Source organism: Trichechus manatus, unplaced genomic scaffold, assembly GCF_000243295.1.
Source record: "Trichechus manatus latirostris isolate Lorelei unplaced genomic scaffold, TriManLat1.0 scaffold00023, whole genome shotgun sequence".
In the NCBI taxonomy this organism is placed as follows: domain Eukaryota; kingdom Metazoa; phylum Chordata; class Mammalia; order Sirenia; family Trichechidae; genus Trichechus; species Trichechus manatus.
The window spans coordinates 18389852-18412206 of NW_004443959.1; the positions used below are offsets into that span (position 1 = coordinate 18389852).

Here is a 22355-nt window from a genome sequence, read left to right on the forward strand (position 1 = left end):
ACCACGAGCATTTATAACCTGAAAAGTCATCAGCCCCGCGGGACTCCCATCATACACTCACCCTTCTGTTTGCGCCCGACCATCAGAACGAGTCTTTTAATTACACTGGGCCTCCGTGTTTTTAGGCTGGAAAAAACAATGTATGAACTGTACTGATTTGTGTAGCCACACCTACTGTTTCCCTTTTTGCCTTTCGGAGCTTGCAGTGTAAATGTGTGTGTGCGTGCATGCCTGTCAGTAGAAGTAGTGGTAGCTGTGGGAAGAGTCTTTGTGGTTGTGATAGATTGGCTGGTCTTTGTCTCAAGTGCAATCCAATTGGTTCCTGGTGGTGAGAAAATTGGCATTGTTCAACCAAAGGTCCCTGCAAAGAATCCTCTGCCCCATCCCCCGTTCCCGTCCCCATCCAAATCAGTCAGCTTCTACAACAAACGACTCATCGTTCAATCGATGTTTGACTACTTACCATTCAAGGCCAATTGGATACGGTCACAAACGCTTTCTCATTCTTAGAGGTAAACACCGTTTGTGAAAACATGTCTGGACCATCTAATGATTGTTTTAAAAATAAACTAGAGGCGCGCATTCGTAGACATCTCAATCCTGGTCCTAGGAGCCAAAAGCAATTCCCTACAACAACACGCATAAGTCCTTTAAAATTTCGTCTTTCACTACATATAAATGATATTACCTGCCTTAGCGTTCAATTTAATCAACTAAAGGTGAGTACTTCATTTTTGTCCCCAGAGCCCCAAAGTCGAGCCCTGTAAATGATCTCTTTGCATGTCAACCTTGAAGCCCCCACCTGCATTATGAGAGTTATTGTTGAATGCGGGAAGGCCCCGTAATGTAATTCGCTTGTCCAATTAAGGACAAGAGATTAGGAATGGTGGTTTCTGTTGCCTTGAGTCAGCTGCACTAGTCACCTTTTGTATTTTTTTTTTTGCATGGGTCCTTCGAGTCCAATTCCAATACTGACTCCAGCTGTCCCAGCTTCTTGTTTAGCTGCCTTCACTGCTGCTGGGACGTGCATGTGCTCTGGCAGCAGTTTCCTATGGACACATCCCGTTAAATGAATGGGACGTCAGGATGTGCTAGGTACGTGCTGCCACACTGGACAGGAGCCTGTTTGCTGGATGTATCTGGGATGCCATTCAGCGGTGCAGCAGTTCACAGTGTTGGCAACGAGGGGGTCCAAATTAGGCTTCCACCCCCAGACAATAAGGGTAGCACTGTTATCGCAGATGACTTACAATTTAGGATTGATAGGCTGCATGATTTAAAAAAAAAAACAAACCTGCATGCAGCATGAACAATAAAGCTGCTGTAGCAGCCCCCTTTGTGTCTCCCCAAACAGCCAGCCCTGCGACTTGAAATGTTCCATAGGAAATGAACCCAGGAGCAGGACGAGACTCTTCATTGTTCTATCTGGGGTCCCGTTATCCCTAAATCCTTATCATCTGTTACTGGAAGCCAAGCCAGTGCAACATATTCCCCCCTAAGGCACTGTGACTGAGGAAGTGATTGGGACCGTCAGAATCAGTGGGAAGGGCAGAAGGGTGGGACTTGACACGGCATATGTTAAAGAATAAACCCAACGCTGATGGCAGCCATGTTATCCTCTAAGTCAAAATGTAAACTTACTCCTAAATAGCCCTGCTTATCAAAGGATTGTAAAATAAGTGGATCCTCCAAATGAACTTTACAGAGTGTAATGTATGCTCTGGCTAGAACACTTTTGGGGCATCATGGAACTAATAAAGCTCCTCCACCCACCAAATTGCTGCATAATTTCACCAAAAAAAAAAAAAAAAAACAGATGCCATCGAGTAGATGCCAAGTCGTGGCAAACCCATGTATGTCAGAGTAGAACTGTGCTCCACAGGGTTGTCAATAAGATTGCCGGGCCTTTCTTGCCAGGCACCTCTGGGTGGAGTCAAACCACCAACCTGTCAGTTAGCAGCAGAGGTTTGTGCCACCCAGGAAGTCCATTATTTTCAGCTACTGCTCCCTTAACCACACAGTTCCTCTGGCATTCTGTCAACCAGGAGTCTCTATAAGCAACGCTTTTGAGTTTCCCCTGCATGGTGACAATTCTGCTTTATTAGTAACCTGAGGCCTCACCTATCCCAATACAGTACCTAAATCACCAAAAAGAAATTTTTAAAAATCATGTAAGGAGTAATTTTAAAATACTGTTTACTTACGTTTGTTTATTTTTGAGTGCAATTTAAAAGTGCTTGGAGCCAGAAGAAAAAGCTGTTTTCTGTTTACCTTTTACATGCACCAGAAAGGAAGTCTCCCATCTAACTTCTGCTCACATACACGAGAATATTTTGCCATTTTTAAATATATAGGTTTTTGTAATACTGGAGTATCCTAAATACTACTTTTCAAAAGCCCCCTCACTTGACTCCCAGGGGAAAAAGCAGAATGGGAGAAACTCTAAGAAGCGTGTCAGGGAGAGAGGAAGGTAAATCCGTGCATCCTTCTCCCGGGAGTATAGGAGCAGTCTGCGCATGCTCACAGGAGGAGTGGGGCCTCAATGGGAGAAGCACGCAGCCGGAAGAGGGGAGTTCGGATATAGACTTACCTGATTGCACGTTAAGTGGTATAATATTAGGCGTGCCAAGCTCTCCCACCTACTCCCCAAACCTGCACTTCACAAAACCCAAATTCTATCCCTAGCAGTTTGTTCCCACGACTTCAGATCTTGTTTTCAGTACTTCTGTGTTAGCTACTATTTTTATATAAATACGAATGTCTGCCATATCATTCCCTATCAGGAGACCTAGCAAAAGGCAGGGTGGGAAGAGAACATGTCAGGGAGTGGCTGAGGTTTGTGTGTGAAGGGAGAAAAGGCAGGGGAGACTCCACCGGAGTGGAAAAACAGTAAAAGCGCCATTTGCAAAGTACCAAAACCCAAAGATGGGCTACTCTGATTTTTTTTTTTTTTTAAGAGTGGGATAAAGCTCAAAATATGCATACTTAATATTGAAATTCAAAAAAGGAGAAAAATATTGAGTATCTTACATGAAAAAGTGATTTTAAAAGAGTTTTTCCCTTAAATTTCAGGTTATACACACACACACACACACACACACACATATATATAGATATTTAAATTGGGGAGAAGCAATGTATATTGCTTATTAGTGACCTAGTTTCTTTTTGAAGAAAATTGCAGAGGTGTACGTAAGAATGAGTATATATCATTTCGCCATTTTAAAATATCTTTATTTTGTACTTCTCTGAATTTCTTCATTATTTCCCATTTATATGACAAAATAATCAAATTAGAAATATATTGTCAGTAATAAATAAGTGGTAACTTTGGTGAAGGGTAAGACAGTACACAATACTTGGGAAGCCAGGACAACTTGTACAAGACAAGGTCACGGAAACTGCATAGACACATCCAAACTCCCTGAGGGATGGAATTGCTGGACTGAGGGCTGTGGGGACCATGGTCTCGGGGAACATCTAGCTCAATTGGCATAACACAGTTTATAAAGACAATGTTCTACATTCTACCTTGGTGAGTAGCATCTGGGATCTTAAAAGCTTGTGAGCAACCATCTAATTTACTCCACTGGTCTCACCCTTCACGAGCAAAGGAGAATGAAGAAAACTAAAAATACAAGGGAAAGATTAGTCCAAAGAACTAATGGACCACAATTACTATGGCCTCCACCAGTCTGAATCCAGTACAACTAGATGGTGCTCAGCTACCACCACTGGCTGCTCTGACAGGGATCACAGTGGAGGGTCCCAGACAGAGCTGGAGAAAAATGTAGAACAAAATTCTAGCTCACAAAAAAAGACCAGACTTTCTGGCCTGTGAGAGACTGGAGGAACCCCGAGAGTATGGCCCCTGGACACCCTTTTAGCTCAGTAATGAAGTCACTCCAGAGGTTCACCCTTCAGCCAAAGATTACACAGGTCCATAAAACAAAACAAGACTAAAGGGGCACACCAGCCCAGAGACAACAGCTAGAAGGCTGGAGGGGACAGGAAAGTTGGTAATAGGGAACCCAAGGTCGAGAAGGGAGAGTGTTGACATGTCGTGGCGTTGTTAACCAATGTGATAAAACATATGTGTACTAACTGTTTAATGAGAAACTACTTGTTCTGTAAAGCTTCATCTAAAGTACAATAAAAAGTTTCACTCAGAGCACAATAAAAGTAAATAAATAAATAAATAAATAGAAGATAGCCTTAAAAAAAAAGAACTATATTGTTAGGATCTTAGGGGAAAAAAATTGAATTGAGATTTCTATATAAGTGGGGCAAAAGCTTGTTCATTCCAATTTGCAAATATTTTTTGCTACTATATACATGGCCTAATTTTACATTTTTATAGTTTTTTTCTTAAAACTGAGAGAATCAAGAAAAATACTGTATTCTTTTATGTTCTGTGTTTTACTTTTTAAGTTCCCCTGATGGATTTGCATGAAACAAAGAGCCAAAAAATGCCACCATTACTGGAGTTTTCCATGAAATTCTTCAAAGAACTCAAAGTATTTCAGTGTGATATTTCATTATTATTCCAAATGTTTAGTTGAGTAGTTTTTCTGTATATTTTAGCTGCTAAGCTCAGGATCTATTTGAAAGTCAACCTTTTAGGACTGATTCAACTAGATTAGGTCAGCTACATAGACAATTATTAACAGATATAGTTGCTGGCAGTATTTTAACCTTTATTAATAAGATTTTAAAAAATAAATAATTAAGCATATCAAGCCTCAAGAGATCATGAGGCTTTTCAAAATGCTTTTTTTCCTATAAATTGATTTCAGGGGAAATAGACTGGACATTTAATTAGTTCAGTCTCACCTAGCTGGATGTCTCAGTCCAGACACTGAGTTGGACATTTCATGAAAATGAGTCTTAGGGCTCTACGCTCTGATGGTACACTGCCCCCTTAGCCATCAATGTGGGCTTACTCTCCAGATATATAGTAAGTGAGAGACTGAGCTGAGCTGGTTCTCCCTGTTTATCCCGCATTATGTCCATTGGCCAGAGCTCTTAACCGCTATGCCACCAGGGTTTCCATATCTGTTGGCAGTTTATGCTGATCCCCAGAGAACAAATTTTTGTAAATGTTGGATCTGTCTTGGGCTTCTTCTCAAGGAGTTTACTGACTTACATTGCTAATGGAATTGATATGAAGTGGGTTCACTTATTTAAGCCCATAATATTTAGTAACATGTACTTAAACAAGTACATTCACCTAACTAAAGGACAGGCCCATCATGAAGCAAATGTCATATTTTAAAAGTGTTACTTAATATCATTGAAAGTATTTATTAATCCACGTAACATGTCCCTTTGAAAGAGAGAGGGTGGGATGACAGAATATGGACAAAGCACTTCAAAGACATTGTGATGAGTAATTGTACAATAGTACAAAGTCAGTCAGTAGATTTAACAATTTCCATTTCCATTACCCAGTGTCAGTGTTTTAGTTTTGTAAACAGAGGAAAACAAAACATTAACAGGTCCTATGGCTACTGAAGAACAACTCAGATTCAAACTTGAGAACTGGGTTTACCTGCTGCCACATCTTTGTGATGTGAACAAAGGCAAAACCATATGATTTATGATTATGTACTTCAGTGCATAGATATTACATCTGTTTTAAATGTTAGGGGATAGATCTTATGACCCCCATGTAAGTGTGGTCTTGATGAATCCTATATAGCTTTGGGGAAACATTTAGGGCCATTCAAAATGAAATGTCTACATGTTTAGGAAGAATAGCATTAGTAGTCCAAATAGCATGTTCCTTTGGTGGTGAATAATAAAAGGAAAACAATGAGCACAAAGGGACTTGGTGATGTTCAGGCTTAGAGATTTCTTTGATGTCTTAGATCTACAAAAGCAACAGAAACCAAGGTTGTTCCCAGTTGAAAAGGGCTACTTCCATGAAATCAGAATACTAAAAGTTTGTGAGTAATCCTGATTTTTTTTTTTTTAAGATTTTGTCTGAATTCTTCATGTCACCCATAACATAAACACTGTTTAAAATGTTTTATTATGATTTTTTTCCATGGCCATTCTTAAATATCTCTATAAGGCCAACTTTCCAGCCATACAGTCATATATACTACCAAAAATTATTTTCTCTTGATAAATACTTTAATCTTACTTTAATTCCAAGACCAACACAAGAGCAAAGATAAGGTAATAGGATCAGAGACCAGAAATATTGTTGTCTTGAAAATATCCAGGAGGTAGCAAGTATAGATTTTGAAATTATGTATATTCATCATTTGCTTTCTCCAAGTGTTTTTTACCAATTGTGCCTTCAGAGTGGAAAAGATAAAACATACATATAAAGCAAGTGTTTTATTTAATGCAATGTTACATCCTTAACTATAGGGACTTGATATAGACTCAGTGCTCGTGTTCATGATAACTACTACAAAACAGGAAGAACCATGAAGTCAGTGGTGTTCTTTTAAAACATCCTTCTCCTCCCATAGTGGCCTGATTACTTCAGTGCTATGAGCCTGTGCTTTCTTTAAAGGGAGTTGAGGGGGCAGTTTCCATGGAAACTCAGTCAGTCTCTTCTGCCATTTCAAAACCCAAGCTGTGCAGCACATGCTACTGTCTGGTTTTATCCACAGGGGATTTTGATTATCCCACATGGGGCTCCCTTTACAGAAAAGATGCGGTGGTAGATGGGCAGACGTAAATCGAATTTTTGTAAATCGATTTTACACCACTCCCATTATCGAGGATCCTGGAGCTGACACCGTTCAAGAGGCAAAGACTCCTTTTGTTAGATGGATAATCGCTTCCTCATTCATCTACTTCAGAAATTGTATTTTTGAATGTGGAGATTTCTTAAAGCTAGGAAATTTGTATGTAAATCTAAGAATTTGAAAAAGCCTTAAAAATCTTGAACGGTAACATAAAAATGAATACCTAGCAATGTTTGAAGAATCGTTGAGAAATATTTCTGGGCTGTCTATGTGGTCCAGAAGCACGACCTAAAGATGAGAAAGCCAAATTACTACTTCCATGAAAACCCGAGTCGGTTTTTTTTTTGGGGGGGGGAGGGGAAGGGAGGGAGGTATGGAGCTAACAACAAAATGCAGTAGGTACCTCTAAACTTGTGCTCAGAACTCCACGCCTACCAGTGAGAATGAGGAATGCGACCTGCAGCCCTGGGCTAGCTTGTTTAAGCCTCAGACTGTAACGACAAAATGAACCGAAAAGAAGACCGAGGGAGGTAGCAGCTACTAGGACCCGAGCCCGGAGCAAGAACTTGCCAGACATTTTAACATTCCCATCCTCATAACACAGATGAGACCGCGAGTTTCATCTCCAGAGGCGGAGTGTAAAGCTTGGCGACCTTAAACAATTTTCCCAAATTCACATAGTTGACAAGTGGCAGATCCGGGTTTCAAACCCCATCCGCCTAACTTGAAACCCTAAAAATTTTTAAAAACAAATCTTTTAAGAAGGAAAGTCCTCTTTCCTGTAATATTTTTTTCTTTCTCAACACAGCGAAACCTCTGAAAATAAGCCATATATCTGTGTGTATAGTGATAAAGGACATTATAAATGTACGTATGTATATGTATATTTGATGGTCATAAAGGACATTTTAAATGCCTCTGATGACAAAAAAAAAAAGATGCTTTTGTAAATGACACTTAAACACATAAAACCAACTGAAAGCCTTTCTTCTTTTTTTAATAGGTAGTAAAATTTGATTTTCGTTTGTATCGTTTTGGTTACAACACATCACTTTAAATTTGAGTAGAATATGTCAAACTTCTCCCTCCTAAAAAAAAAAATGAAAAAATTTCCTATCATATTAAAATGAATAAATTTACATAAATTAAGAAGTGCTTAAGATTCTTTTTTTTTTTTTTGAGGAAAAACTAATACCAAATATAAATTATTGGCTGGTAGGAAACTTTTCTGTTTCTCGGTAAATTCTCCAAACAGAAACTTGTGTGCAGTTTAGCTTCTCTTAAGATAGAACAATTTTGATTGCTTTCCGATTTCTCCCCCTGCGTGAGCCTTCTGGGACTGTGGCTCATCCACGTGAGGTGTCATTTAGAAAAGCAGGTAGTTAAATTCAGTCAAGTAAGTTATTATTTATAAAATAATTACTTAGCAATTGAAGGAATACAGTCTCAGGATGAAACTTTCTTTGCAAGTGTATACAGACAGCTGCTACTTTAACAAAAATCAATTTGAAGATCAGATTTGGCTTGTTGCTCTAAATATATAGATACTGTTTAAAAAAGCTAATTATTTTTCTGCCTCAGACGATCTTAAAACTCTTGATTCCACTTACACTAAAAGGGCATTGATAGGAGCACAACACTTTCTCTACTACCTTTTCAGTTAATTATATTTTTATTCCTTTACAGCCCGGGCTGCAACTTAAACTTTTAATATGATATGGCAAATACCGATTTCTCTAATGTGCGATCTAGAACTATGTTCCCTTTCTTAGGATTAAAAGAGGATTAGAAAATTTCTAAATATCAAAAGATTGTTTACACATCCCAAGAGTCAAAATATGATATTCATACACTTGAAATTAGTCCAGTTTCACTCTATTTTCCATTCCACTCATTGACACTCTCATCGTATCTGGAGAATCCCAATCTGTAAGAAATTGTGCTGGCCTGCTCTCAGTTTTCCATCCCAAGGGCGACTTGCTGAGTGGAGAGTAAATTGAAATCTCTCAGAAGTAGTGTATTAAGTATGTAAAAATTTATCATTTTTGTCCTTGACAAGAATTTATTGAATGAGGATGGAGGGATGGGCATGATTTTAGTTTTACTATTAGGTGGTAATATTGCTTACTACTCCTTGTTATTTTGTGAGAGTTACAAATTTAATGGAAAGAAAGAAGAGGTTTTTCTTGTTTTGTTTTTTTAATTAACATTTGCCCTTAACTTTTACATTCATGGTGGATTTAAATGCAACCGAAATAGTTTAAAGTGAAAATGTCTTTGTAGTACTATCTGATTATTCATGTGATGGCATATTTAAGAAGTTAATACGGAGGGCAATAATCATAAAACTTATTTTTTTTTAAATAATTCTTTCCCATAAGAGTAATGGCAATGTAGTAGTTAAGAAACCAGATGGAGTTCCCTAGATAGGTGCTTACATTGATCCAATGTAGTTGCACACACACTACTCTGAGTATTTTGACCTGGTTAATCGAGAGAAATTTCCAGTCTTCTGCTCCTGTCAGTTAAAAGTAACAATGATCCTAAGGCAAATCAAATGTGCCTGAGGGCACAGTGACAGGCTGAGAGAATTTAAGATGATTGCTCTTTCATCCCCACAGTTAGGATATGGGTTGCTGCATACACGGGAGCCTAGGGTTAACCAGGTTAATCAAGAGTCTGAAACGCGAGTGTGTCCAGTTCAAACTAAGACCGCTCTCATAGACCACTATGTCTATCTCTCAATGTATCAATCGTACCTCGTATGGTTTTGGTGTAACAAACAGTTCCATTATAATTGGGCAGTGGTTAAAGTAACAGTAAGAAAAGACAAAACTGGGATATTTGGAGGGTACAGAGAGTCTAAAATAAATAGCCTAGTGACCAGGAATGCTATCTTCTTCAGAGACTATTGAAGCCTAAGCAGTCACTGAAATTCATGATCCTTCTGGGAAGTGGCATTGCTTTTGGAAGAAAGAAGGTTTGTATCTTGTAGTTGTGATTAATGAACACGATTCCATAGCAAACAGAGCTGGGAAGTTTCCAGCTCAATTTAAGTTCTTTCAAGTAGAGAGTTTAAACAATAGAGTTTACTTGTTGGATAAGTAAAGAAGTTAATTGTTTGGGGAATTTTATTTCTTTCAAATAAATTACCCAATTTACGTTTTTAATTGTAGGTGCCCCACCCCGGGTTGTGATGGCTCTGGACATATTACTGGCAATTATGCTTCTCACCGAAGGTATGTAGAGATGCTTCTTTCTTTTCTTCAAAACCATTCTTTGTTATTTAAATAACAGCACTATCCACACAGGGGAACATTGTTCAGGCTTCAGCCTATGGAGCATGCTCAGTTTGACTTCACTGGTAAGATTAAAGATCTAGAGATCCTTAGAACCAAGATCTTACTTAGAAAACAAGATTTCATTACCCCAATCCCAAACAGCTCCCTCTGTGACATCTCACTTGTAGTACAAGTGGCCCCATCTGCAAGAAACATTTCTGAAATCATTCAGTAGTAAGTCTTTCTAAATTGAAAGAGTAAAGGAAAAAACATTATCTCTAGTATATTATAAGATCCCCGAGAACAGTCACTGAGAAGCAAACATTCTAATACCATTGAGAGCTGGTCTCTTAAATATTAAGATATTAAGATTTGAGCCACAAATCTGTACAGTTATTATCAACTGGAATTAGTAAAGCTAAGCTCTCTGGAAATGCTTAACCTTACAAATTCTAGGCACTCTCACCCCCAGAAAGAAGAGTGTCTAAAATACAGCATAGCGATCCGCTCATATGAGATTTTAAATACTCTATGCTATCTGACATTCAGAAACCCGGGTGGCGCAGTGTTTAAGAGCTACGGCTACTAAACAAAAGATCAGCAGTTCAAATCCCCCAGGTGCTCCTTGGAAACCCTATGGGACAGTACCACTCTGTCCTCTAGGGTCACTGTGAGTTGGCATTGACTTGACGGCAATGAGTTTGTTTTTTGTTTTTGTTTTTAATTTGACATTCAGTAAATATTTTATGAATGCCTATTTTATCCCAGGTCCTATTTTAGAAGTAAATTGAAAGGAGCTTTTGGTACATTGTCTACACAAAAGTGGATCTAAAGCTTGTAATCATATGCAGGAATTCCCATGTCGCGTTCAGTTATGCTCAACAAGTCCATGCTAAGATAGGGACAAGAAGGTTCCTGAATTAAACCCATATCAGGTGAAGTCTCCCACAATGGCAAAAACAGGGCTGCAGGTAACAAACAATCAAATAAATAAACTCAGTTACGAGATATTTGTTTCCTTGCCACCATCTGACATTTAGATCATAAAGTAGGCAGTCCAAAAGCAGCTGAGCCTTTCTGCTTTGAACGCATCCCCAATGGGGGAAAAATTAATACTGTTCAAGCAAGTGTCAATAGTAAATAGCCTACCCACCAAGCACAAAACTCACCTTGCAAAAAGCAGGGTCATCTTGCCCAGACTGAGCAGAGTGAGAGCAAACTGGCTGAACAATGTGGCTGCTCTAATGACCAAATTCAAAGAGTCAGAGTAAGGGGACATTCACCTGGCTGACTGACACAATCTGGACTGGAGACTCAACTCAGATGATGGATTTGTTTCATCATTAAGAGCCTACTGCAAATCATCTGCACCTATTTTCACTTTTCAACCATTTGGGAACACGTCTGTTAGTGATTGTTAAAGCCAGCAAGGAGAGCTGAATTGTAACACTGAGGGATATATGTGAGGATTCTTCATACCCACATAATGCACACATCTCATTCTCTAGACCTAGGCACTATTGACATTTTGGATCAGATAATTATTTGCTGTGGGGGCTATCCAGTGTATTGCAGAATGTTTAACGTCATCTCTGATCCCTACCCACTAGATGCCAGTCCCACCACTACCTCCATTTGGGATAACCAAGATGTCAGACAGACATTGCAAAATATTCCCTGGGGGCAAAATTGTCCCCAGTGAAAAACTACTGCCCTAAACTGTATGTGGCGCAGTGGTTAAGAGCTCAGCTGCTAACCAGAAGGTCAGCAGTTCGAATCCACCAGCCACTCCTTGAAAACCCTATGGGGCAGTTGTACTCTGTCCTATAGGGTTGCTATGAGTTGACATTGACTTGACGGCAATGGGGTTCGTTTCTTTGGTTTTGGGAAACCATAGATACGGTCAAGAGAAGTAGTATTAGCAGTCCAGGGCCGGGAACTACATTGAGTGTAGAACAAGAGTAAGCAATTACCTCCAAAAAGAACTGCCAGAGTGAAATCACTGGTTTAAATTAAATAAAATGAAAACAATAAAACAATAGGACCCTAGTTAAATATAGAGTCAAGTATATTCTATGCTACTCATTATTTTATCTTGGAAAAGAAATATCTCGCTCCTCACATCACCAGAATTTCCAGTATCTTATAATGTCTTTAGAACTAAAAGTGAACATTTACAGTATTTCTCTGTAATAAAGAAGGCTTCCAGACAGAGTGAAAATTAACTCCTGTGTAAGTGTATTAAGTTTGAGATTCCTATGGCATATTCAGGTCAGCAAAGGAGAAAGGGTAAGAGTAGAAATAACGGTTTTAGAGTCATCAATATATGTGCTATTGGAACTCATTGAAAGAATAAAAACCAAACCAAACCCATAGCCAATGAGTCGATTCCAACTCATAGTGATCCTGTAGGACAGAGTAGAACTGCCCGTAGTGTTTTCAAAGAGCAGCTGGTGGATTTGAACTGCTGACCTTACGGTTAGCAGCCAAGCTCTTAACCATTGTGCCACCAGAGCTCCATTGGAAGAATAATTGTAGTGAAAGGTTAATAATGCCTTTTTTAAATGGAAGATGATTCCAAAAGAAAACAAAATCGAAAGATAGGTCCAAATACTAGAAAACTAGATTTTCAGCCTCGCCTCCAGCAGAGGCACTGAGGCACAGCTCAGAGACCCACAAAGGAAGGGAGGATAATGCAGAGTGAACTTCTATATTGCTCAAAACTAGGGAAAACACAGACTGAATCATTTTTTTGTTGCATTCAAATTTGGACACTAATATAGGTAAAAGGTAAAAGTAAGGGATCTAAAATTACTGAGCACTTCTCTGTGCCAAGCACTGTATATATCTTACCATGCTTAGTTTTTATATAAAGCCTGTGTTGTAGGTCTTATTCACCCTATAATGTAGATGAGGAAACTGAGGCTCAGAGAGTTTAAATAACTTGTCCAAGTCTACACAGCTAATAAGGAACAGAACTGAAATTTCCATGTGCCTGTCTGACGTGCTCTCACATTCTTTCTATCACTCAATGCTGCTTTCTGTGGAAATGGCGCCCAGATCATTCCCCCTCCATGAATTCTTTAGAGAATCTCCATGCTGGGACAAATAGCAAGTAGTGGATTTTCATTTCCATGTTTTAAGCAGAAAAGGAGACTTTTAAAATATTGAGCATTTCTTAGTTCTATTATTCCTGGGGTTTTAGTGATTAATTGGTGTGTGGAGAAAGTTTTCTTGTTTCCATCGAACATGAATATTAGCAAGAAGTGAGTAGTATAAAAACAGCCAGCCCAAGCATTAAAATGCTGCCCGTGAATACAAGGCCCCATGGACCTCCCTGGATCTATGGAGAAGTTAAATGCTGAAGGGAAAGCCAAGCCACTGGTGTGAGAAGTGTGAGAAAGGATGGAACAGCAGCAGAAGCTGGGAAACAGCCAAAGACAAGTAGAAGAAGGCAGGAAAAGGACTCCTGTGGAGCAAGAGGAGGTGAAGGAGAGCCAAGGACAGAGTGAGGTCATGAATAGACCAGGTACAGCCAACACCCCCAACTCTCACCCCCAAATGCCCAGTCTTCTCACGTTCGCAGCATGGCCAATACTGCAGAACGTACACAGAGTGATGCCAGTGCATCTTCCAACAGACTGAGACCCACTTTCTAGAAAATTGGAGAGCCAAACTGTGGGATTCTTAGCACTAGAAAATGCATTCTAGGATTCTAGTCCACCCAACCCCCTTGTTTCAGGATCAAGGCTTCTTCAAGTTCACAGTTAGTGTCAGCACCAGGTCTAGACCTAAGTTTGATGCTGTTACTGTTTATTTGTTCTGTGTTGATCTATATTTATCCCCAGCCCAGGTCTCAGTTATGATCGAGAGCTACACCTCACTCCTAATTTCATGGGAGTAATGAAGGAGAGAAAGCAATAGAAAGATGGAGTCCAGACTTTTTTTGTTTGTAGAAGCAAGAGTGGGCTTCTCTCTCCTACAATTAAGTTCTTAGTCTGAAGGAAAGACAGGAAGTGGATTCCATAATTCTCCCACCCATTCCACTTTTGTTCATTCACTTATTCATTCATTCAACAAATATTTAATATCAGCTGCTCTGTGCAAGACAATGGACTAGGTATTGGGGAAACTAAGGTAAATTGTTTATACCCTCATGGAACTGACGTCTTAGAGGGACATGTGGGTAAATAAATGGACTATTACAGTACAGCATGAGACACTTAAAATGGGCAAATGGAGAGCACTATGAGAAGCAGCAGTCAAGAAATCAACCAACACATTGCATTGGGCAAATCTACTGCAAAAGTCCTCTTTAAAGTGTTGAAAAGCGAAGCTGTCACTTTGAGGGCTAAGATGCGCCTGGCCTAAGCCGTGATATTTTCAATCACCTCATGTGCATGTGAAGGCTGGACAATGAATAAGGAGGAGTGGAGGAGAACTGACGCCTTTGAATTACGATGTTGACGAAGAATATTGAATATACCATGGACAGCCAGAGGAACAAACAGGTCTGTCTTTGAAGATGTACAGCTAGAGTGCTCCTTGGAAGCAAAACTGGTGAGACTTCATCTCATGTATTTTGGACGTGTTATCAGGAGGGATGAGTCTCTGGAGAAGGACATCCTGCTTGGTAAAGTAGAGGGTCAGCAAAAAGATGACGACACCTCAACCAGATGGACTGACACAGTGGCTACAACAATGGGTTCAGGCATAACAACGATTATGAGGATGGCGCAGGACCAGGCAGTGTTTCGTTCTGTTGTACAGAGGGTCACTACGAGTTGGAACCTATTCAATGGCACCTAACAGCAACAATATGAGAACTCACAGAGTTAGTCCTCAAAATGGCATGGAATGGCCAAAGAATTTTCCTTTAAGGACGTGACATCTAAGCTGAGGTCAAACAGGTAGGAGTGAGTAATCAGACCAAGGAGGAATGTCAGGGCAGGCAGTGGGCACTGCATATGCAAGTACTTGGCGATGAGGCAAAGGAAGCCGAGAAACCCGGAAGAGACCAGCAGAAGGAGATGAACTGAGTTTGGTGGCAGGGCCAGGCAATGAGGGACCTTATAAGCCATATGAAGGAATTTTTATTTATAAGGAAAGTAAAGAGCCGTTGGATGATTTTGAACAGTGAATACGTTCATGCAGTTCAGAGCTAAGGCTAGTCTGTTCTAATACAGTAGAACCTGCAAACGCCAGAATCTGTGTAAGGCGAAACCTGTCAGAGAAGGAAAGGTCAAATGTTTTCCACTAATAGACAGTGATAGAAAAGTGGTCAGACTGCAAAGGCAGAAAACTTGTGAGATCTGGAAAAAAAGGCAGTCCTGTGGAGTTCCGGCTCTCGCAGGTTTCACAGTATAATGTCAATGGAAATAGGTGGTGGGTATGTTTAAAAAAATACTTAGGATGTAAAATCAACAGGACATGTGGGAAGTTAAAAAAAAGGGAGCAGGCAAAGGTGAGCCCAGTGTTCTGGCTTTGGGTGAGTGAAGACCGTGGCCATTACTAAGAGGCAACAAATGAGAACTGAAAATAGGTTTAGGTTGGTGAGGTGGATGATGAGGGTAATTTTCAATAGGAGTTTAAGGAGCCTTTGAGATATCCAAATAGACATGTCCAACAGTCAATAAGATACGTGGTTTGCATTTTAGTCTGGATTAGACAGATGGATCTGGAAGCCATCAACATAGAACTTCAGAAGGAGAGGTCAGCAGGAGCAGATGAGCTTCTGCAGTAAACAGCTGAAGAGTGAGAAAGAGAAGGCCTAGGAGAGGACCCCAATAAACAATAAAATTTTAAAAAACAGCAGAGGAAGAGCTGGCTGCAAATGAAACTAACAAATTTCCAAAAGAGTTGGAATCGTGGAAACCAAATTTAGAGACTCTCTCTAGAAAGAAGAGTCCCAGATGCTGCAGATGATCAAATTATACAAACATTAAAAAAGCATCCATTGGCCTCAATGTCAGGGTGACCCCGGCAAAGCAGCTTTTGTAGAAGACGGATCAGAAGCCAGGCTGCAAAGCATGCGATGGGCTAAAGAATAAGCAGGAAATTAAAAAGTAGGCAGCAAGTGCAGATACCTCTTTAAAAAAATTTTCTTTTAATTGTAAAAGAAAGAAGATAAATGCAAGTAGCAGGAGGCAGCAAGTTCAAACACATCTTTCTTTTGTTTATTTATTTTTTTGTAAACGAAGGACACAGGTGCAGTAGCAGGAGGGAGGCATGAGGCTGACAGGTTGACGGTGCTCAGGGAGATTGAACATGTTTCCTTGGTGAAGGGGAGGAGACGGAGAGAAGGCGAGGTCAATGGCAGTCAACAGCATCAGGAGCTTGGGGTCCAACTGTGGGGTCCTGGCAATGATCATCATGCCCGACACGTGGCGTGACGGGCCCCAGATGAACCTTGGTGCTCAGTCCCAGGAAGTCTTGAGATAACCTCTCCCACCCCCTTTTTTGCCTGTGAGATGGCTGGTTTACGGCTGAGAGAAGCCAGGCCACCATCACAAACTTTGAAATAAGAAAAAAGAGCATAGCCAAAGACTGGTTAGTGGGGAAATAAGCCTCCCTTTTGGAAACCCTGGTGGCATAGTGGTTAAGTGCTACAGCTGCTAACCAAAAGGATGGCATGTTCGAATCCACCAGGTGCTCCTTGGAAACTCTATGGGGCAGTTCTACCCTGTCCTATAGGTTTGCTATGAGTCGGAATCGACTTGACGGCAATGGGTTTGGTTTTTAGGTGGAATAAGGAGTTGCTGTGTGGTGCAAATGGTTAAGTGGCTGCTAACTAAAAAGTTGGTCGTTAAAATCCAACCAGAGGCACCTTGGAAGAAAGACCTGGAGATCTGCTTCTGAATAATCACAGCCATTGAAAACCCTCTGGAGCACAGTTCTACTCTGACACACATGGGGTTGCCATGAGTCTGAGTTGACTCAAAGGCAAGTGGTTTAAGTGGAATAAACCCCTTTTCTACCTGAGAATCAGTGTGTTTAAAAAGATATCAGAACTCACAAGAAAAAAAAAAATGTGTTGCAAGCTCAGGAAAAAGAGGAAGAACAGCCTATATCCTAACTACCTGGGACATAGTTATGTTGTCAATGTGAAGGTTTCAACTTCCATATGATCGTAGGACATATTAATAATTTTTTTTATTTTCCTGTTCTTGTCTAATTTCCAGTTCTTTAATTCTTAACAAAGAATCCCATTTATTCTATATATCCTCTTCAAGATACACTCCTTGTTGGATCTAAGTATTATTCTGTTCTAGCTAGAAACTTTGTTTTTAATAAATGTGAGCCTCTATATCCAAAAAATTTGTAATTAAATAAAGTAAGCATATTCCACTTCCACTGTACATTCTATATACAACCAGCAGTCTGTACCTTAGGTAAATTGGTATGTATTATCCCTTCCTTTGATACAAATTTATGAGATGCAAGGACTTGGAAAGCTGGCTGTTAGAAACCAAGTCACTAAGAAAGAGAATGAGGAAAGTTTATGTTGTCTTTTGCAATGATTACCCCTTTTTTTTTTTTTTGGATGTGTCCATCCTTTATGCGTGTCTCTCTCTTTCTCTCTCTATCACAACAAAACTTCCTCCAGCTTCCTTTCTGATGATTCCCGAACGCTTCTGTTTCTACAAGTTGACCAGTGTTCTCCCCATCTGTTTAAGGCATCCTAGCCCACCCCAGTGTCTTAACTCCCCTTGAAAAGGAACTAACAGTATCTAAAGTCTTTGAGAGGACCCAGGGTACATCATCCAAAAGGAACCTCATCCTCAGACTTTTGTTCATGCCAAGAAACAAAAGCCTTTGGGGAGAATCAAGTCAAAGCCACTTCGACTGTAAAGAAAGTTTGCCAGAATTAACAGTGCGGGATTGCTTTCTGAAAATATTTTTCTCATTTAGCCTTTCAGGTTGCCCAAGAGCAAAGAAAAGTGGCATCAGGATAGCACAAAGCAAAGAAGACAAAGAAGATCAAGAGCCAATTAGGTATGAGTGCCCAGTGAGACCGAGAAACACAGGGGGCATGGCTGCCGGGGGGGGGGGCAATTTTAAAAGTTTACCGGAAACAAGGAAACAGTAGTAAAGGAAAGCAACCACAGTTTTTAGTGAGTGTTCTCTGAGATTTCAGTAACCTGAGAGGTCAGGTGAAGGTGACCGCTAATTTATATCAAAAGCTAAAGCACATCTGATAATTAGTTGGAGATAGTTGTCTGAATTACAGGTGATGTCTAACACTAGTCTAATGCTGTCTAATCATCTGGGCAAGCAGCATCACAAGAAAGTCACATCTACCACTCGGTGGTATAAGCAGTTTAATTTACCAGGAAAGACAGGTTCATGAAATCATATGGAGGTATTCAATATAAATTGAAAGATAATACCTTACGGATACTTTGGCTTCTAAAATTCATTTAATTATACTCTGCCCTGTTCTAAAAAGGGGCTTTAGACAGATGGTTTATACTAAGCACCAATCGTGTTGAAGAAAAATCACATTACCCACCCGCTGCTCAAACCCAAGTATTTGTACCAATTTGTACTAAAATTCTTTGGAAACATTTTTTATGAAAAATTATTAAAACAAATTCAGATTTATGAAAATAAATACGAAACACAAATTCTAAAGACTGTAAACTTAGCCATTAAAATATACGCAGGCAAACTGCACAAACCGTGGCCTGTGCGGGGCCCGTTATGCTGTATCTCTACGTTCTCTGAGACACATGAAAACTTTCTTTATTCTGGTTTTGTGTCCCCTGCCCTTAGTAATAGAAAAGTTTGGAAAATACTGATGAGCCTGTTGTTGAACTTCACCTCTAGCAGACGATTTTTCCATTTATTCCAAAAAAATTTACTGATCTTGGACTCTGGGCCAGCACTATTCCAGGAGCATTAATTAAATATTCTCTCTGCCGTTTAAAATCCTGTCTCACTGGAAAGGTATTTTATGGCCTTCAGAGAGCACAGCTAACCAAATAAATGCTTTGTTAGCTCTTGAGAAAAACACAGGTTTATGAAATAGCCTTTTTAAGGATAATTCCACTATTTCTCATCAATTGCATTTTTCTACCATAAAAGCTATTTATTATTCTGTCCAAAGATGGTGTCTTTTAAACAGACACCTGTATTTCACTTGTTGCCACAATCTGATTTTCTTTTTCATATGCTGGAATCAGTCATCCCTTACAAAGCATAGAAGTTTTGATCCGGAAAAGCATTCCATCAACTGTGGAATAAGTATTTCAGCCAGGATGAAATCTTTAATTGCTCCCCTAGGTGGTGTCTTTTAGTGATCTTTTTTTTTTTTCTTTTCTTTTCTTTTCTTTCTTTTTCTTAGCCAGTAGAGCATGATTGTTCTTTTTTTTCTTCATGTCAGGTTATTTTGACTTTGTTATAGAGGCTACCAGGTATATGATGGCAAGACAATAAAGTTTATCTCATCTATCTGCTATCCAGATGTCCAGTTCCTGGTTGTGATGGTCAGGGTCATATAACTGGAAAGTATGCATCCCACCGCAGTGCATCGGGGTGCCCCCTAGCAGCCAAAAGGCAAAAGGATGGGTACCTAAATGGCTCCCAGTTCTCCTGGAAGTCAGTGAAGACGGAAGGCATGTCATGTCCCACTCCAGGGTGTGATGGATCGGGACACGTCAGTGGCAGTTTCCTTACGCATCGTAGGTGAGTAACTGCCCGATCGGATACCGTATAGTTCTGTTGGGAATTGTGTCACGGGGCTGGTTATGGCATGAACATTTTTCCCCTTCTAAGTCATCGCCTTCGTTTAAGAGAAAAAACAAGACTGAAAAGTATACCAAACTAATCAAGTTCTGAGGGCTGGGAAGATAAAAAAACCTTCTTTTTTTTTTTTTAATCACAGACTTCTTCAAACACATCTATTAGGACAGTGGTTTTCAAGTGTTTTTTTATCATGGTCCATAGAAGGAAATAAATTTAATGTTACAGACACACACACATGATTATCTGTGTATTTAGCTATGTGTCATGGCAGACCACACCCGGGGCAGGAGGGGCGGCATTTGGCCTCATTTTGAATGCCATGGCCAGAGGTATCTCAGGAAATTTCCAAAAGATTCAGTCAACCGCATTAATTTGTATTTACTTAATGTAAAAAGAAAAATATGCAATTAAATTGTTTTAAAGAAGAGGTCTGCTTTGCCAAATCAAATGGTCTCATTGTAGAAGAGTTATGAACCTATGGGGTAGATAAACACCAGGGGCCAATAGATTATATTAGGCGCAGTGCCCTCTAGTGTCATGAAAACCAGGTTGGGGAGGGGCTGTAGGAGGAGACTCAGGAATCTTACAAACAAAGCAAATGTCATGCCTTGTGTAAATAGATTTTACAACTCTTCCCTTTCTGTTTCTCTATCACAGTATTTTCTATACAGATCACTTACACGTATCTTGAATTTATTTGTAAAACTATAGTGAAAACAGAATGAAGCAAAAATTCATAAGCAAATCAAAAAGAATATGTGACATTGAAACTTAACATTTTAAGCAAGTTTTTTTTTTTTTATTTACAAACGAAATTCCCGATCAGGTAGAATTCTAACGGTATAAACGGGTTCAAAAAGTAAGATTGTATTTTCTTTCCCTGACTCAATCTCTCGACTCACCTCATGAAGGTGGTCAGTCCTGTGTCTTCTTTCAAAAATTGTCTTTGAATATAAAAGCACACGCATCAACCTAGGCCCATTTACACACACAAGCACACACACATACAAATACCCTTCACCATACGTTCTTTGTATATAAATAGATCATAATGTGTCTTAGAAAATCTGCATTAGAACAAGGGCCTTGTCTGCTTGTTCACATTGTACACCCAAAAAACAAACCAACCAGTGGCCGTCAAGTCAGTTCTGACTCATGGCAACCCCCCGTGTGTTAGAGTAGAACTGTGCTCCATAGGGTTTTCAATGGCTGATTTTTCAGAAGTAGATCACCAGGCATTTCTTCTGAGATTCCTCTGGGGGGACTCGGACCAACAACTTTATGGTTAGCAGCTGAGTAGGTTAACCATTTGCACCACCCAGCAAATAGCAAGCATTCGTTCTCAGATGGATAAATCTTTCCACATTAACACTCAGAAAGCTGCCTCATTCCTCTTCCCAGTTACATTGTACATCCATACAATTATCATCTCCTTTCTAGACTTCAATATTGCAAACAATTCTACAAGAAAATTCTTTATACGTATATCTTCATGTACTTGTGCAAGTATGTCTTAGGATATATTCCTGGAAGTAAAAATGCTAGTTTTTAAAATTTCAACAGTTGGTGCCAAATTATCTTCCAAAAAGTTCCTACTTCCCCAAACCTTTGGCTTGGTAAAACTTTTAAAACTGCCCGTATGACATACGGGTAATGGTGCATATGTTTTGCTAATCTGACACAAATAAAAACGAGTTCAATTATTTTGTTAATTATATGCATACCCTAAAGTAAAAAAAAACTCACTATACAAGAAAGTCAGCATCTACGTAAAAGCTGTACACTTCGCAGAGGCCTCGCCATTTAGGGCAAGTATTCCGCTTGCTTAGATTTTATCCATTTGATTTTATGAAGCAGTCATAAGCTGCTAGATGTATGGCATTTACTCTCCTATTTCAAAACATTTGTATTTATATATTAGAGTCAAGAAAATAACCATTTGTCTGGACTCTCCATTGTACAGGTTACATTTCTTCAGAAAGTGATATCTCACTCTCCTTCAATAGGCTAACTTACCTAAATTCTCTCGTGCAGCTTGTTCAGGGGAATTGCTTGCACATCCTAAACACCATTCCAGAGGGAGGAGTTCTGGCAGAACATAAGTCCCAGATATCAGACATAAGGGTCAGGAGGACTCATACGGCACCACATCCTGCCCCGTCCTGCCTTAGTCCTGAACTGAATTCCCAAAGACGTTCCCCAAAGGCAGAAATAAATGGAAGTTGTCACTATTACATTCTCACTCCCCACCCCATACCTCAGTTTACTCTCTCCCTTGACACCCAAACACTAAAAATGCAGAGATTTGTTTGATTGAACCTCCCTCTTCTCGGGGTCACGGCTCTTCCCAGCTTTCTTTTCTCCATAAGGATGCACCTCAGTGGGGTCTCTGACACAGACACGTGTAGAGTTTGTTCAAATGCACACACTCATCCCTACGTTTGTGATGGAATCTTGGGGAAGAGATCAGATTTAGTGAAGAAAATTACAACTTACACAGGCCCACATTACTCAGATAACGTGCTACACCAAGAAGCTCTCTTTGCTAGAAATGTTCCATTGTACTCCCTTTGTACCCCCTGCAAAAAGCTCATTCCCAGTGTTCTCTGGGTTTATGTCC

The 22355-nt window shown here is 39.8% G+C and overlaps 1 protein-coding gene across 4 annotated transcripts in view; it reads left to right on the forward strand.

Moving 5' to 3' along the window:
- Positions 1-22355, forward strand: part of MYT1L (myelin transcription factor 1 like) — a 216084-nt gene that overhangs the window by 140443 nt on the left and 53286 nt on the right. For all 4 annotated transcript variants that reach the window (XM_023728299.1, XM_023728300.1, XM_012554559.1 and 1 more), the window contains exons 14-16: positions 9884-9946; positions 17900-17983; positions 19454-19675. In XM_023728299.1, coding sequence (XP_023584067.1) covers positions 9884-9946; positions 17900-17983; positions 19454-19675 — 369 coding nt within the window. The remainder of the gene's footprint in view (positions 1-9883; positions 9947-17899; positions 17984-19453; positions 19676-22355) is intronic.